This window comes from Synchiropus splendidus, chromosome 11, assembly GCF_027744825.2.
Source record: "Synchiropus splendidus isolate RoL2022-P1 chromosome 11, RoL_Sspl_1.0, whole genome shotgun sequence".
Classification (NCBI taxonomy): domain Eukaryota; kingdom Metazoa; phylum Chordata; class Actinopteri; order Syngnathiformes; family Callionymidae; genus Synchiropus; species Synchiropus splendidus.
The window spans coordinates 1,386,891-1,405,950 of NC_071344.1; the positions used below are offsets into that span (position 1 = coordinate 1,386,891).

At 44.6% G+C, this 19,060-nt stretch overlaps 1 protein-coding gene across 1 annotated transcript in view; it reads right to left on the minus strand.

Annotated features, from left to right (window-relative positions):
* Positions 1-19,060, minus strand: part of efnb1 (ephrin-B1) — a 76,759-nt gene that overhangs the window by 14,058 nt on the left and 43,641 nt on the right. The window contains exon 3 of the mRNA XM_053879734.1: positions 2,646-2,738. Coding sequence (XP_053735709.1) covers positions 2,646-2,738 — 93 coding nt within the window. The remainder of the gene's footprint in view (positions 1-2,645; positions 2,739-19,060) is intronic.

Sequence of the window (19,060 nt, forward strand, 5' to 3'; positions counted from 1 at the left end):
GAATTTCTGGAATATTCTTTGAAAATCTTAAATAGTTTTGACTTAAAATGCTTCAACTTCTCATCAGGACTTGGCTTTTAGACACAAATAATGATGAGGAAAATTCCATTTAATAAAATGTTTAGCCAACACATCTCAGATGCTAGAGCATCTAGTGTTTGTTTTGTTGTTGTTGTTTCGTCACTTCCCTTAGCCAGATTATCGTCATGTAATAGCGTGAGAAATTAGCAGTGGAGTCATCAGCATAAATAAAGAGGCAGCCATGGTGTGACTTTCGTCTTGATTCCATTAGAGACAGGGGAGTGAAAATTAAATACATTTATTTAAATGTTGTGAAACAGTATTTTCACCACCAAACTCAGGTGAAAAATTGTTGAAAAAAACAATGACACAATTTTGGGTCGATAGCGCCACTAACCTTTGCTAATCCTGAGCTACATTTTCCGAGGATGGATCATTCCTTCCTCTCTCCAATATCTGAAGGAACCTCCTGGGTTTACAAGCTCACTCAACTGTCATGGAGTCAAAGCAGATGCTATCTGGATGGCTGGAGTCTTATCTTGCATCAAATGACTACAATTTATGAGGAAAAAAATCAAATAAAAACGAATCATTCAAATATATTGACATGGCTGTTTAAGACGTTGTGTGATGTGTTCTCATCCTTGGGTCACGTGTTCAGAGCAGTGCATTATGCCGACTCAAAGTAAGGGCAGCTGGACACGAGTTAGTGAGTGGAACCTTATTTGTAGTGTTTGGTCTTAATGACTCGTCCTTTCTATTTGCCTCTGGCACATGTGACACATCAATCGCACGATCTGTAAATACGATCAATCACAGTCCTGTGATTACCAGGTTTCCAGACAAAATAATCCAACGAAAACAAAGAGCCTGAAGCCTGAACGCAGCAGAAAAATGTCCCCCTGCCGTGTAACTGGAACCATTTGTTTTCAGGAAATGAATTTTAAATTTGGAAGATAAAAAAAAACCCAGTTTACCTCAGCTGAACTCAGACATTTGTGAGTACTTAGCTGGACTGTGTGTGGCAGCGGGTTTAAGACGGAGGCGGGGCGGAGCCGCCACGATTGAAGGATCAGACAAGGTTTAAAGACAATAGTTTTGCTTTCTGGTGGAATGTTCTGAGGAGAGAGACACAGACGTGCGCAGCAGAAATGGGCGGAAATAACAGGGTTTTGGCTGAGGAAGGCTGGAAAACAATTATCTACGACAGTAATCAATAAAAGGAGCGTTCTGGAGTTCAGTAACAACACGGTGCAGATCAGCCTCAGACCAGGCAACAAAGCTAAGACTTTCAAGATGGAGTTGTTCATGTGTTCATCTCTGAACACTTATTCATTTCAGTCCGTGAAGTGTCTGAGCCAGATTGTCTATCGCAGTTCGCATTTGATTTCCTACTTTTTAATTTTATCACTCCTATTTTTTAAGTTAGATTTTATTTTTTATTTTTAGATTTTCATGGAAAATTACATTTTCTTAAAAACGTTTTGTGTTTTTATGACATTTTTCCTTTTAAAAGTTTATTTTAATATGATGTATTCTAATATTAACATTTTCCTTTGTCTTTTCTAATGCATCATACCACTAGAATAATTAATAAAACACTTAAATTGACATAAAAGGCTTCAAATCAGGCTCAAATAAATGGAAAAATCATAACGGGAACACTAGAATTGACATTTGCAACCAAAACCAATGTTGTCTTTTTATCAAAATTAGAATTTTGCTCATTCTGGATGCATTTTCTCTCTTTTGTCTGTGATATTTTCTGTTTATATTTTCTCTCACTTGGTCCCATGTGTGAACTAGAAATGAGTTTGCTGGAGTTCCTTTACATCTGTGGTGCCGCAGTGGTACATGCGATACACCCCCTGTCGCCGTCCTTTCCTCCCACCAAAGTTGCTTGAATGCAGAGCGGAGGCTCCTGAGACGCTCCTAAATGCCGGTGCGGGATAGTGAGGACGGGTGGCTGCAGTCTGCAGTGACCTTATTAAAAAGTAGTGCCAGTGTCTCAGGTAATTTAGGTTAGCATAATTCCGACACTCATTTAGGACACGGAGCAGCTCTCCAGCCGAGCGCCGTCACTTCCACTAAGACTCCCAGTGAAGGAGGTTCATTAAGACCGCGACATGGACTCAGATGGCTTCATTAAATCACGTATTCCTGCACCAGTATTAAAAATAACATTACAAATCTTCCATTATTTCTTCTAAATCACTCCCCACTTCATTTTCCACATCTCTGTGAGTCATATTTGTGGACTTGGCTTGAGGCGAGACCTGCAAATAGATCCCTGCTCTCCACCAACAGCATCCCGGGGACGTTCAGCTTGCTCAAAAATTCCACAATATATTAAGATGACCTCAGTCTAACCCCTTATTTGTAGAGTATTAAAATTTACAGCAAACTTCAGATAAGCATCGCCATGAAGGGGGAGTGAGTTGTGTCGGACGGCGATGCTTTCAGCTGCCAAATAAAACAGCGTGAGCGTGTGTGTAAATATATGTGGCGGTGTTTTTCTAACACCAGCACTGTCACACCAGCACACGCAGTGATAGATGAAAATGTCACACCAAAGTGAAATATGGCTTTGAGGCAGCGCCGCTGTATTGTGCTCGCACATTTACCTTGCCCGACTTTCATGATGACTTTCATGGCTCGGCTCTTGCACACGCCTCCTTCCCGGTTCTCCAGGCCCTCCACCGTCCCGTTGGAGGTGGCTGAAGGAGGGCAGCGCGGGGGTCAGGGGAAGAAAAGCAGAGGGGGGGGGGGGGGGGGGGGGGGGGGGGGGAGAAAATGGCACACCGGTTAATGAGCATGTCCAGAACGCACAGAACGAATCAATATTTACGACAAGCAGTGATTAGGCGTCCAGTGATTAGCCGCTCTCCCCCTCAATCTCGCCAGCGAATCGCTCATGAACACAATCACGCTGAACCAAGCCAAAGGAACGTTCCAACAAAGTGGTCAGTGTCAGGCCTCCGTACTCTGACAGGAAACCAAAAGCAGCCCCATAAACGGCTCCTTCTTTCAGATGATACTTCAGGTCCTTTTGGGACTGAAAGAGCGTCTTTATTCTTCATTTCAATCAGTGGACATTTATAAAACTTTATTTCTTTTCCGTCTTTAACTTTCCCCATCAAAAGCTAAAAGTTCAAAATAACTTTTATAGACAAAAATGAGTCATGATAAATTCAAATGAAAATTAATTGGTAAAGTGATCTAAGAGAGTAAGCCATGCTGTTAAGGTATTAACCTTATTTATTTTTCACATATTTATATGTACATTTTGACATGAGAAATAACCATTGAATAAAATATAAAAAATAATATTATATATATATATATATATATATAAATATATATATATATATATATATAAAATAAAAATTAAATATTTTGTGTGTTCAGCGATTATATTACTTTTACTGAAGTAATAATAAAAAAGCTTCAAATATGGGTAAAAAAATAATCTATAAACAGATGAATAGCAACATGAATAGCAGCACCAATAGCAACACAGACTTTTGACGTGACTATTTATTGAATCAACACGGACATTAATGCGTTGCAGCACATTTGTGTCCGTCTCCGTGATCCTCCACAGCGCCGGCCTGTCCAGTCCTCCAGCGTCACTGCCCGAGCGCCACATGCGCGACTACCTGACGGCTAAATGCTTCTAACAACATTACTACGTGTGTCCATTTATGTATTAGATCATGTGCGTTTTTCAAGTGTGTGTTCAACTCTGACATGACGGAGGGGCTCAGGGCCGAGGGTAGTTTATTCAATGTCACATTGGCTTCAGACGGGGCGACACGATTGGCTGTCTATTTTGGGGCCCACGATAATGACCTCGCAAGACAGAGTGTGACTCTGACCTTAACACCACGCAGTTAAGCACTGGCAGTTGTGTGTGTGTGCGTGTGTGCGCCTGTGTGTGGGCGAAGGCAATGGCAGCTCTAATTTTGGAATTCCCCAAATGATCCTCATCTCCGCTTCGTCTGCTGTTTCAACGCACTCCCTTCCATCCCAATGCTTTTGTTTCCCTTCCTCACATTATCGGCTCCCCGTTTGTCCTTCGCTGACTTCATGTCGAAGCCTCTCAAGGATTTGGCTTGCCCTCTCTGGGAGGCCTGCGTGGCCTGGATTCATGTTCAGTGGGGAAAAAAATACGTATTTTTAAAAAGTTGCATTTCATGAAAAGTGAATTTCAAACGCGGAAAGACACACTCGACAACTTCACTTTCCTTGAGTGACCACAGTGGGTTAAAAGATTTTCTCAAAAAAAGTTGAACTCCTTATACAGTAATATAAAAATACTTTCATATTTGTGTAGCCCATCCTGCCTTTCCCACGGTGTAACAACATCTCCCCTTATTCTTCTAACTTTATTTCCCATTAATGGAGTTTGTAACTGCATCACAGCACTGTCTGAGTCAGAGGCATTTTCAGTTCCATTTTCTTTATCGATCAGGGAACATAAATCAGATCACAGATTTCCATTAATGAAAATCTTATTCCCTTTTATTATTTTATCTTTTTTTTTTTCAAAACTTAATGTAGTTTCATTACGCCCTTTATTTTCTTTTTTTATGACACTGCTTTCTGGCTCTACTTTTTCATTTGTTTTTACATCCTGTTTATTCCAACCCCCAAGAATGAATACACTAAAGGAGAATAATCTATTTTTTCCGGCTGATTCTGCCTTTCACATGTCCAACAGCTTCTGACCTGATCACACGCCGTGACGTTTGTGTGGTGAACAGACGCTGTGATGAATTCCCAGGGAACTGACACAGTGTGACTAGAATGTTGCAAAACTGAAGAGGAACTGTATGTTTTCTGTCTTAGTCATGGCTGCCCCCACCGACCACCAGCTTCCTCTTGAAAATGAATCATCCTTTTTAACACAATTCCACTTTTTTTGTCATCCACAATATTTCCTCATCCTGTTTTTTAACCCACTTTTTTGAAATTGGTAATCAATCAAAAAAGTACATAAAGTAAATTATGTAAAATATATATATATAACGAATTTTTTAAAAATACACTAAAGTACTTTTAAATGATGGTTGCATTAATCTAGGGTTATTTTGTATTTTGTCAAATATAAAGACAAAAAACATATTGACCCACTGTTAAAATAACGTTTTTTTTAAATAATGTATTTTAAAAAAAAGGGCAGATAATTCATACAAAGCATAGCAAGGTCGTGCACAAAGTTGTTATGAATCTTCTGGGAATGAACCAAACCGTGACTCAAATGTTTGTGAAATCAGAGGCTTAATTCCCAGTGACGGTCAGACAGCTCCCCACTGGCCACCAGACTCCTGTCACTGCTGACTCAAGTCCCGGGGCGATTGCTTTAGATGTCACCCTCATTACGACCAGATCTTATCAGACACAAGCCGAAGCAGACTTGGCTGCAAACAGGGGCGTGTTGGGAGACTGGGTGGGTCCAAACAATGCAATATAAACACGACAACATTGACGCCGGCGGACAAGCGTTTACATGAATTCCTTGGCAGGCGGACAGACTGGAACGGAAAAGCGGTGCAGGAGTGCCTCGTCATTCCTGAGCTTTATAGAAGTGGACGTCCCGCTCCACAGAGGGAGTTCAGCTTAGTAGTCGGGTCAAATCTTGGAAAAGTAAACAATGAATTACAATAATATTGTGTTACATTATCAGATGAAACTAACTCACAATGAGAAGGTTTTGGTTCGCCGGGCCGCGGCATGTGATAATTTGTGAGCACCATTGTGATAAGATCGTGTCGGGAGCTCACTGGTGAAATCCCCCCACGGCAGACTCCACAGAACCAGACGCTGACATATATATGCGAGGGGCCGGCTGGAGCACAGGAAGGGAGAGAGTTTCAATTCACCCAGGACATTAATGTGAATGAACACTCAAGGCTAAGTGAGTCTTATGATTTATGGAAAGTCCACATCGGGAGCATGTTCCTCTGAGTGGGAACATTGGAAGACAGAGGTGAGCGGGCCCACTTCCAGCGTGAAATACACTTCACTTGGTCCAAACACAGGCGCTCACCTCTTCCCGCAACTCCAGCACCTCATCTCTCTTCTCGCTCCACATTTCCAGTGGAAGGTGACGCCGCTTGAAGAGGCGACTCAAAGGCACTTGAATTATCCGAGCGTTAGCGTCACGCTGTGAATGTTATATCCACTCGGGGAGAGCACATCGTCTGAGTTAACTGTCGTCTAAATCAACTATCCCTCCAGGCCGTTTACCACTCCTGGTCCTGGGAGGCTTCTGTTCATACCAAGATCTGAGGAGTCACGACCGCCTCAGTGCACCGACTGTACCGCCGGACCTCCATCTGATTGAGCGCGTCCAATTTTAACCACATTTCCTTCAACCTCCGTCCATGCAAATCCAAGTGCTTTTCAAGACGGGAACCAACTACAGAACCAAATGTTAAGTCCATTAGAAAGCACACGCGGCTGTCTCTTGAAAGCGGCGTAATCCCGGGATTTATATAAAAATAATGACTTTGACATCACTTGGATGGCGCGTTGATTTGGAATTGGCAGGGCCGTGTTTATATCGTTGCTATAGCAGGACACCTGGTATGCGGAGACCATGTAACTCCTGTCCCAGAGAAGCCTGTTTTGCTTTACCATTGTGATCGCTTCATTTATTGCGTCATTCATTTGAAAGACCGAATATGGTTTGGCCCAGCAGAATAACGGAGCAACAAGCAACAGAGACAGATGGAAAGTTGTTGTTTTGCTAAGTCTGAACAGCCCAGTTTTATTACTTCAAAACCTCCTCGTTGCTCAGAGATGACGGCTCTAATTCAACTGGCCTATTAACCAACCGACCCTGGTCTGACGTTCAAGATGGCGGATCCAGCCGAAAATATTTGGATGCTGCCGTCGCCGGATCAATTAGATTTGTACCTCATGAATGCCGGTCTTCAGTTCACCTGGGCACATTAGGGAACATTCCCTGTCTGCATACTTCACCATAAAATCAACTTTGACATTTGATGACTAGAATAGAATAGCCTTTATCATCATTGTACCACAAGCAGTAGCAAGGAAATTGAACTCCCGTCCGACAAGACATAAGAGGGAGGACAGAAGTAGCGATCACAGTAAGAATGGAGAACACAAAGCAGGAGGAGGGAGAAAAAAAGCAACTCCCAAACTAGGTTTTTTTTTTTTTTTTTTGAATAGAATTTATCGCGACAGAATTGTGTTTGGTGCCAACATTTGCTTTTACATAAACAACTATATAAGAAAGCATAGCAATGGTTACAAGCAATATCAAAATAATTTGTGTCAATTACTTAAATTTTCCAAAATTAAAAGACAAAAAAAAAATCCATAAATTCCGATCATGCGTCTTTGAATTTAAGGTCACTTCTCTAACAGTCCGCCCAGATGAGACACCACTGTTCACCACTAAACTAAGCTGCTAAACTCGCACAAGCAGGCTATCAGTGTTGACCAGCTGGTGGCAGATGTTTAGCTCGCTGTTCGCACCACAACCGCAACAGACGATTTGTTGCATTTGTCAAGGTCTACTGTTTGTGATAAAGACCCAAAACGCGATTTTATATTAGCAACAGTGTGCTGGTCGGCTGTCGGACAAACTCAGCGGAACAGCTTAATCAGTCTTGCAGACTGGGACGCGGCGCGGCTCTGTTTATCATTTTAACCTCCGCCTGATATCAGCGTATTTACATCCATCATGTCAGAGTTCGCGCGGAAAAATCATGACTGCCAGTGACACTTCTAAAGCCCCCTAACCCTACTCCAGAACAAGGACAGGCTGCCAGCTTTTCTTTTTAATCTGAAAACCCTCTCACTCCATCTCCTCGTCCTCTCACTCTATTTGCCTCTCTCTCTCTCCAACCGTCGCTCGGCACTGATGTTAATCCAAATCTGGATTTCCAGATATTAACAGGTCGACAGTCATGGCGTGTTTTGGAAAGAGCAAACTAGGGAATTGGGTCTTCCTGTGCGTCGCGCTGGGGATAAAAACACAAGGGGATGAAGAGTCGACAGAATGAAGAACAAAGACGTCCACAGACTGAGCTTAATGGTTTAGCTGAACAAGCCGTTGCCAGAATATGGAAAGGGACCGGCCATCGCATGAAGAAATGTTGCTTATTTAACCGCCGATTTTTGGTATGATTTAAGGCGCTCGCTGTGGGTGTGGATCATTGGCCGTGGAGCGACTGGTGGGAGAACAAAAGATCTCCAGCTGCAGAAGTCATAAGAGAAACCAGGTGCCAAAATGTTGATGTTGGGAAATATCTACAGTACACATGTATCGGCCAAGAAAAAGCTTTGGAGAGGAAAAATCTGGCCTGGAACTAATCCTTCTGTTCCAACACACACTACACATGTACACTTACATATGTACAAATGTGCACAAGGACATATGAGTGGGTCCCGCAGGAGAAGAGTGCAGACAACAGGCCAGGAAGATACCAGCCCAGCGTGGCGGTCTATATATATATACATATATATATATATATATATATATATATATATATATATATTCTCAGGTCTGCTAAATGAGGTCACTCAGGTGGTCCTGCTGAATACATTCTCCATCTCCATCATGAATCATCTACTGCTTATTATTCCTGTCTAGCCCAAAGGGGGGTGGGGGCTTTCATACAGGGATGTGTGTATGCGAGTGCATGGGCGCGCGTGCAACATCTGCCCAGAGCGACGAATGAGGGGATCCACGGAGCCCATGTGACAGACAGAGAGCAGGTTGTTTAATGAGAAAGTGGATGAGAGGTGACATTCATTGGCTACCTTTCACAGCAGCCCCCCCCGCCCCGATCCCTCATCCCACCCCGCACTCAGACTTCCACTTAGACGAGGCGAGCAGGCACCGGCCAGTCTCCGTTACCACCAGTAATAACGTCTACATATTGGGAAAAAAAGAAATTAAATACATAGACAGGCACGACCGCAATCTGATCGCTCACACTTTGCAACACCGCCAGCGATTTCGTCCATTTCAGGAGCTAAACACCGCCCCCCCCGCCCGCCACCACCCGGCAGGCACAAGGGTCCACATCAAACAGAGAATTACGAGTGAGAGGGCTATTACTCATGGCGGTAATATTCCCATTTGTTTTTATGACGACACAGAGCGCACACCGCCGCAGACAGAACAGGGGTGTTTACCTCATGTATGAAAAGAGCTTTACACAAGCAAGGAGTTAAACGGTGCTTGGAACATGCCTGTACAGCCCACGGACCAAAATGACAAGCTAGCTTCAAAGCACAAATCAAGGATGCTGAAAAATAAGCAAAGAGATAATGACACACTGGAATGGAAGTCATTTGGCTGATGAGCTGTGTCAGTCTGTGAAAGTGTCTGACGTTTATTTAGGTTACTCCATAGCGTTTACTCTCTAGCTTAGCGTTTAGCATCGGAACAGTGTAACGGCAGTTTGGCTTTGTTGTTGAAGATTGTAGCTTCATCATATCACAGCAAAACTAGTACGGTTTATTCATCTCCGAACAAGTCATCTCACTATTATGAACATTGTTTTGTTTTGTCTAAACAGAAGCTGATTGAGCATGTTTTTAGCATTTAAAATTCCTTTTCATACTTGAGTTAGACCACAAAAGCTGCGCAAAAAAGGACGTAAACTAGTCCCATTAAAATGTTTTTGGGTGCTAGTAAGTGCCGCTTATCTTCATTATTGATCATAAATCAGGAAAGTGAATGAAAGATGACAGAATAAACAAAGCCACCATCTGATTACTGACACTTAGCAAAACCCCAGCAGCGACTTCATCCATCAGCGACACAGGATTCATTCATCTACGAGGGTCCACAACAGTGCAAGAGCGATTTCTCACGCCTGTGATATTCCCATCTCAATTTTTGCTCATATTATCACACAGAGTGGGAAAGGAAAGCTATTTGGTTCCGAATATTTCACTCTTGAATGAGCACAGAGAGGGTTAGATTAGGTTTATGGGCCTGATTCCAGAGATAACCCTCCCCAGCCGCTCTGGCATGCACATAAGCATGCACGTGAACCCGCACACACACACACACACACACACACGTATGCAGAGTGAGGTTGGCAGACTGGAATAATGCAGGGGGATCTAGATGTTTGCACTTTGAACCTTTTCTAATCCCCAGTACGAGGGCAGGGCTAAAGCCTGATTATGGTAGAATGAAATGGATCTAAATAGATGTCCCGGCCATCAGCCCTCCACTTCTTTGTCCTCGAAATAGACACGAGATCAGCAATCAAGGTCCTGCTCCTTGTTACTGCCACGTCGCCTTCTTCAGACAGGTCTTGGCGTCGACGAGGAAAATTCATTCTGACTTTCGATATCACCTCCGATGATTTAGAAGCGGCCGACTCAGGCCAACATTTCCCTCCCGTGTTTTCGCTTCCTAATCATTCCTGGCAGCCAATCTCACATCATATCTCCCACACTTTCCTTAAAACCCCGATATTGAATTTACATTAAAATGAATGTGGTTCTGCGGAATGCACACTGACACACATGCATTTCTCATCTTCATGTTCAATAACAAGGTACTTTTTCCGTTTGTCTAAGCATGAAATGGAGCCGTTTTGATGCGATCATGTGCCGCATGTATATAATGAGCAAGAAGGAGAAGGTCAGGGTGCGTTTACAAGCCAAGTGTCGCGCTGCTATTCACACTAGTGAGCGCATCCTTCTGCTAAAAACATTTGGGCGCACCATCCTCGACAGTTCATCTCACCTTCTCCATTGGATTTCATCTGAAAATCTGTGCTTCTGTAGCCGTCTTTATCTGTGTATTTGCAAGTCACAGCAATGAAAAAAAAGATGTAATCCCACGGGAGCTGAGCTGCTTGAGTGTCTCAAATTGTTTCAAAATAAAGAGCTTGGCACCGCTGTGCGTTGGCAGGGTGTACTCTGCTGCACATGCACGGGCGTGCAACACAAATTAAGTCTAGTTCAAGCATCTCCTCTCACAAACCAGTCTCAGTTGCACAATAGCCGACACAGGGTTTTTTTTTTAAACAGCTCCTCAGGATGTGCATCAAATCTGGCTCATCATCTTGGCAAATGTTTTGCCTGAACGCTCATCAGAATTTCTTCCTACTGGATTGAAAATTCTTCCCCGAGGTGTCCAGTTGCTTGTACATGTAAAGCAGGTAGGAGCACGGGTGTCATGGCTCAACTGTTGCTCCGCCAGAAGGAAAGCCCAGCCCGTTTATCCCAGTGAGACTGCCCTCTTCTTCACAAACACAACTTCAAGTAAATATACAGATGTGTAAGCGCTCGGACCAGGCGAAGACGTGGGCCAGAAGAGCATCAAAATTATAGGGTAGCAGAGAGAACTAAGGGATGATGGGCTGGGGGTGGAAGAGGACGAGGAGACGAGGTGTTTGGAGAAGAAGAGGAAGCAGGAGATTCCTACACTATTTTCTGGAAGAGCAGAAAGTCTGGAAGGAATGAGCAGGGTGATGTTGTGGGTCTGTGTGTGTGTGTAACTGGAAAGAGGTGATGAAGTGTGGAGTTGAGTGGTGAAGAAGAAGAAGAGCTTAGTTTGGAAGGAAGAAGATGAAGAAGTGGGAGTTGATCTCTCTCCGTGCAGCAGAGGAAGCATATGTGTGTGTGTTGGACGGCGTGCGAGGATGTGCGTGTGTGTTTGCCAGCTCGCTTCTTCGACACTATTTCCCTTACGCTCTCCCCTGAGTCTTGGTTTTAGGGCTTGTGGGCCTCCACCGTGCTCCGTGCAACTGAGCATCATGCTGGTGAGTCATGTGGCTGCGAGTGTGTGAGCAGTTTTATTCGTGCACGCTTGGACGGGAATGCAGAAGATTTTAATGAGCGTAATGGAATAAGAACCTTCCTCTGTTTATTGCCCTGGTCAGGGCAGAAGAAAAAAAAAATCTAGAGGATGACTCATGTGACTGTGGAGGACAAAGGTGTCTTGCGCTTGTCAACTGTGATTAAAGTTGGACTTTGAATGAAGTCACCTGATCGAAACCTGATTATCGATGCTTGACCATTTCATTTTCCCCAACAACAACATTTGCGTGATTCATTTCTCATTATTTACTCTAATATTTTTGTATCGTTCCACTCTAATCCTACTCAAACTGCCTTTGTCCGAGGCAGCGTTTTAACAGTGAAGGGCTGTTTCCGGTTGTTTTTGTCCTCCTGAACATGTCATGGAGCTAGCTAGGCTAATGTAGCACAAAACAGGGGAATTTGAAGATGCAACAGAAATAAAAAAGACAAAATAACTATCTAGTGTTTATCCTCATTATATTCATTTTATTCACAATTGTTCTTTTTTCATTACATTTACAACAATTTATGCATGTTTCCTTCTTAAAAAGTCTATTTTCTCATTATTTATATTTATTTTCACGTTTAAAAAAGTTATTTTCTCATTATTTATATTTATTTTCACGTTTAAAAAAGTTATTTTCTCATTATTTATTATTCCCTTTTAATACACCAATAAACATTTCCCAAATTCAGATTTAAAACAGAAAATGAATAGGTTTGTTGATCGGATTAAAATTAAAACAGCAAGTTTCAAAGACTACATCAAAGGCGATGATAAAAGAGGGAACATTAATTGGCTACGGATCAGCTGTTTGTTGCCGGCGTAGACTTCCAGCCCCTAGAAAAACAAAACGTGTTTGTGGCGACTCTGTGATTGCCGAGTCAAAGGTTGAGCATGACGGACTGAAGTGGCCAACACCATTGGGTCAACTCTCGCAGCAGCTTTTAACCTCAGCTGAAGGGTTGTCAACACTTCCCGAAGTGTTTGTGTACATGTGACCGCGCGGCACATCTACATCACTTCGCCGAGCGTCTCGGTGTGTCACCTCGCCCGTGGGCCTCTGCTTCTACGGCACTTTCCACTGTTCATCTCTAAACCCAGCACCGTTCTACCTCATCATCTGTGCATCCAGCCACCTGAAGAGAGAGGGACGGGACGGGTGAGCGTGGGGCTGGGGGGTAGACGGATGTGCGTTCGAGGTACTTTTCACGCACACACGGGAGATTGAAAGCCCACAGACGGTGAGGTCCGTCTGTTGGATCGGTAGGAGAAAAAGAATGCAGAATAACAGGAGGACCTTGGGGAGCGGAGCAAGTCATCTGTCTCAAACTGGAACAGACTGAGCGCACTCCAACATGACAGATGTAGACACACTCATCTTAGAGCACATCACATCCTCAGCCCTCCTCCCTCTTCGCCTCTCTGCTACACACGAGCCCCGCTGAAAATTTGGACGCACACTTCATGGCTGACGCTCACATCATCTGACAGATGCGCATCAGGAGGGGAGACGGCCGCTATCTCTCCTGTTGTGGTCGATCGGCGCAATAAAATACAATCACCTGATGAATGCGATAAGCTTTTGTGTCTCGCATTCAAGTTATGAAAAGCCAAGACAGCAGCCAAAGTATCCAATATTAATTCCATAAGCAGCCGGGCTGCGGGACTGGAGCGGAGCGGAGCACGATGGTGCTATTACAAGGAGACATTTCTGGAGACCAGCTATTTCAGCAGTCATGTGTTCGGCTGTGTGGCGCAGTTGCCAGTAGCCCACACAACCCTACCTAATGACAGACTAGTTAATTGGACATAATGGCCCTTTTCACCGATATCATCGCGCTGAAGCCACAGAAAACCTCCACAGCTCCACACAAATACTGTGCAGATGGAGGAGAGGAAAATATAGCTGGCCCGCCGCACCTCGCTTTGCCTCACATGACCGCCCCCATTCGCCATTTGAACATAACATTTCAAACAGTTGTGACTGTTGCTTGGCTTCGTCCTCATCAATGAGGCGATTATTCCTTTAAAACATAGCCTGGATGCACACATTAGCATCCTCGGATACACAAAAATAACAGGTGAACAAACACGCCCCGAGAGCTACCCACTCTCCCACACACGCACACGTCCCTCTCTGTGGCTGTACCATTTGACTAATAGCAGCTGAAATGTTGCGTGAACAGGGAAATGAGTAGAAAGTGGGTCAAAGGGAAAAAAACAGCAGTAAGCCATCCGATTGGTTGGAGCTGAAGGTTAGCATGCATGTAGCACAGAGACGCTCGGGAGTCAAAGGTTCGGCTCCATGTGTCGACCTTTGATTTCTTTGGAGCTACAAAAGGAGGCTCTGTCCTGAACATGCATTTGTTACAGGCACACCGTGGGCTACACGCCAACTCATCCTGACCGGCTGCCCACTAGTCCACATCAATAGCGTGTCAACGTGGCCCTGCTGGTGCTTCGTCTCACAGACAGCACACTGACCGGGTTGTGATCCGTCCTCATTTGCACCTTTATTACATGTGTTCATGAGCCAACAGTCCTGAGAAGTCTCTGGCAGCCCAGCAAAAAACGACTTTTGTCATCATCACAACGCGCATTTAACTCGCCGCCGGAATGAGAACGAGGCTATCACAAATTACAGCGCCGTTTTCCCCCTGAACTTTCCATAATTAATGTTCAACGTTTTTCTCTCTTTATTGCACCATTTGTTTTTTCAGTTTATTCACTTTATCTCGTAACACTTTCACAGACTTTCAGCATCCTTTTTTTCCAAGAATATTTCCTTTGTGAGTCATGCGTTGTTTCTTGCATTATATTTTTCATTGAATATATATTTGGCCATATTTCAATTTCGCTGCAGCAGACAGCTCACTGAGACAGCGGAGACTTCAACTGCTATGTTTTATTTCCATACACATATTTTTCATATTTTCTCTAATATTTTCCAAAACATTGTATTTTACATGCTTACATGCATGCACATTTAAAATTTCCCATAATAATTCAAGACATTTTTCACTATTTAGAACATTTTTACTTTAAACCGTTTCAGACAACGAGTCCCTGACAGACTTTAATTGTCTTTAATGGACTTAACTGGATTATAATGGCTCGTTCACTGTGATAAACCGGACCTGACGTGAATGTGGGACCGAGCGGAACACAATAGCCGTCGCTAGATGAAAGTATACCATTTTAAATGACATGTTCCACTCCTGCTGAGCCGAATGATAATACAGCAGCCAGATATGATGCCAGCAAAACGAATGATGTCACGCATCAGAGGGCACCCGGCCGGGTTGCTCCAAGCCAACCTTGTTATGAGGAGTTAATAGTTAAAAGACAGGGAGTGAAGTCCTCTGATGAATGACGAGGAGACTGGGACTGTCACTGATCACTTGACTGGAACTATGACAACAAGGACATTAACTGCCTGGTTGGTTTCCAGCCACAACATTCCCATCATCCGCGCCGCTGAGGACTGCACCAAACTGCATCAACAGCCACCTAAAGACTGACTGCCGCACCTCAAATTAAAGGGGAACCTTTAACAAGACAGGATCTTTAAAAATGCCGGTGAAAACAGGCACAAGAAGCTCAGGGACCCCAGTTAAATATTCAGTTTGAGTGCTGCACGTGAGTGGCTCGCCGTGTCTTCCAATTAAATGGGAAACCATTGTGTGCTTGTCTCAACCTCTCACGGCGGAAAGCATGTGGCGGCTACGGTCCATCCAGACCAGAACCTCCCGTCACAGGAACAGCTTCTTTCCCTCGGCCGTCAGATTGTTAAATTCATGAACAGCCTTGTTGTAATGTTATTCTATTTATTTTATTTTATTTGTTTTTTGTTGCACTTTATTCCAAGGCACTTTCCTAGTCAGTGGGCTCCCCACTGACCATGGCAATAAATTTGATTCTGATTCTGATTCTGATTCTGGACAGGCAGGCAAACAGAGTGCTGTTATATAATAAGAAAGCAGGAATATGATGCTTGCTAGGCAGGCTGCAGTTTCACTCGCGGCGTCGTGAAACCAGTCTCGCAGACCTTGTGGATGAAGCCAACACCAGCCAGATAAGCTGCTGCTATCATGTGTGTCAGCTGACAGATGCAAACAGACGGTGTCTGGGAGTTCTTGTACCTCCACGGGAGGCTAAGTGAAGTTTTGGTTTTGCTTCATTTGCACTGATAATCACACGTGGTGAACCATGGTTGACTCGGTAAACCCTAACAGATGATTGAACTAAGCCTCTTCATCTTCTCTGCCGTCTTTGTTGTGGTACGAAAAGGTGATATGAAAAAAAAAAAAGAGTCTTGAATCCGAAGGATCCACAGCCACAAATCAGGCTTTTCGGCTGATAAAAGAGGCACTGGGTTGGATCGGAATGTGGTGGGAGATAGTAGTGGCATGTCAGGGGCCAAAGACTCCACAAGTCCAGACGGACATTCACGATAGTGTTTGCTGACTCCCCCCTTGAGGAAAACAAGGCCAGAAAAATCAACTCCCCAAGAAGTCCCGTCTGGGCAGCGTATGATAAAACTGGCCCCGTGGACACGGATGGCTGTTGATGTGCGCGGCTCATTCAGCTCCAACACTGCGTCCATCCAACCACTGTGAATAGAGGGGCATCATTACCGCTGACCTTTTCAGACTGCCCCCAAAACTGAATCATGAGAACAAATAGCCAAACAAACTCCGCCAGGTTTTCCAACCAGCGGGGACCAGTGAAGTGATGTGATGTGGGAGGACAAACAAAGAAGTCTCATCATTACTACTTTGTGTTATTAGTTCTTTATTTTCGTCCTGGGCAGGATTAGAGCTGGGCACAATCAAACAAGAGAGCTTTCCATTACACACTGGGCGGCCAAACCAACAAAAGCTGCCTCTGACAAATGGGTCAGTTCGGCCACCGCCTGTCTTCCTCTTTAATTGAAACAGGGCTTTTCAATGAGAGGGGCGTCTTGCATCCGCTTTCCTTTTACAACGAGACAGTCGATTCAGGTAACGTGGACAATAATGGCCACGCGTCCTCTCAGGCTAGCACAGGGCCGTCTCACCGTGTTTTCCTGGTGAGCGAGGCCGCTGCGTACAGAATGTGCAACATCAAAAAAGATTTCGCAAACTGAAATCTAATGACTCAAAGCAGCCTTTGTGCTCCATCGCAAGGAGGTGAGCTTCACCAGAGCTGAAGCATCAAAGTCGACGTCACGGCATGCTAATGCTATCATGTAGCTTCCACACAAACCTGAAGGTATGTCCGCACCAAACGCGACTTGGCGTCGCATTACTCACACCTGAGTGGTTGCTGGTTTCCAGCCACTCTCAAGTCACCATGAAAAGTAGGTCAATTCTCAGGGGGTGGGTCTAAAGTTAGCGGAAAGTCAACAAGGCTGATCAGAGAGGCGGAATTGTAGCTCTTATTTCTGAAGAACGTTCCCTCTCTGCAGACGTCACCATAAAATCTGTGCTTTGCTTGGCTGTCCACGTCAGAGTTGCAGTTTTTCAGCTTTTAATATGACGAATGAGCCTGAAATGTGTGGTTAGTGTGTTGCTCCAAACACCACCACATGTTTAAAATGAACTTGAGAAACTACGGATTTAGGCCATCAAAGAAAGAACTACTCTTAAGCGACATACTACCTCTGTAAATATGTGTGTCATTTTCCTTATCTTTAGTCATTATTTTATTAGCTGTCTTAGTTGGAATTCAAAGTTTTGCTAGCATGCTAACAAACGTTAGCATTGACGCTATCACAACTGAGAATAAATGCACTGCGACATCACTTCTAAATATGGCTCGCACTGACGTTGCGGTATGGAAAACGTTTTCAAGTGTTAAATTAACACCAGTGAACCCAAATGTTTGGCATTTCTTGTAAATGTCATAAACATGTAATTGGTTGATCATTTGGGCAGGAATGAACGTGCAAAGATGGCGGGCGCGAGATGAGTCAGGGTGAGAGACAGAGCGTGTACTTGTGATAGAGGAGAGACACGGCGGCCCATCTGCCGCCCGCAAAATCCCCATTTTTGCGAAAGGCTGAACACACATGCTGCTGAAGAGCGAGGGCAGGTGTGTGCGCGCGTGTCGCCGGGCATGTGTCAGCGCTTCAACCTCGGGGGGAAGCTTGTGTACCTGCTAACACGAGGCGACTACAGCCAACACCAGAGTCGGGTGTGCGCGGCTAACGCGGAGGGACAGCACCGACTCCCAGAGACACGTGGTGACACCGAGCCCTAGCAGACAGGAGGTGTGACGGAGCTGCGGCACCAAACTTCTCGGCAACGAAAGAAGCAGGAAAGGAAACGTACTTTTCCGCCCTTTATTCGCCAAAAGCCCAATCAGCGAGCAGAGCCGACCACAAAGCTGCTGATTGCATCCTAATACACACAAAGCAAGCAGCTGACGCACATATACAAACACACATGATTACATCCTCTCTGGTCCTCCTTCTCCTCATCCCTCGTATCGGTTACATACCGATGGAGGATCAGTGTTTTTGGTGAGGGAGCTCGGGAGCTTAACCTCCAGCCCAGGATCCCGGAGAGAGCGCAGCACAAACAAACAGCTACATGGCAAAAATGTCTGGCAGACTCGAAACAATTTCCTGAAGGATCTGTCACTGAGCAGGGAGAGACGGCAGATCTGAAGAGGAGAGGAACTAGGTGGAATGGAGAAGGAAAGATTAAGTTGCAGGGGGGCGGGCGGGGGAGGAACAGACGGACCAAATTGGTCCGGTGGGCTCGCAGGTAGAATTGCTCAGTGGCCATCTATGAACTCATCAGCCGGCTGACAGAGGAGGCGCAGCTCAAACCTAACAATGTTTGACGACGTGACACTTTCTTCTCCGCGTCCGTCCATCCATCCATCTGGGTACAGCGGGGAGTGACGTTCACACCCACGGGACTGATGATGGGATCCATCAGAAGGTTGAGGCGTGAGCCGCAGCATTAATAAACACGCACAGCTGTTTGCTTCTCTGACACAAGGCGAGCTGTTCTTTTCTCTTCTCTCACGACGTAGAGTACAAACAAGCGGCCGCAGGAAAACGCCTCAGTGTGGTGTCACTTCAAAAATGGCTAACGCTACGTGATGGGCGTGAGCGTCCTTTGGCGACAATCGTATTTATACAGCATTTAAATCTGTCATAACAATCATGCGGCAGTTTTGGAATGATGTTGCACATCACATTAAATGTTCATTCTCCTTTGACAAGGC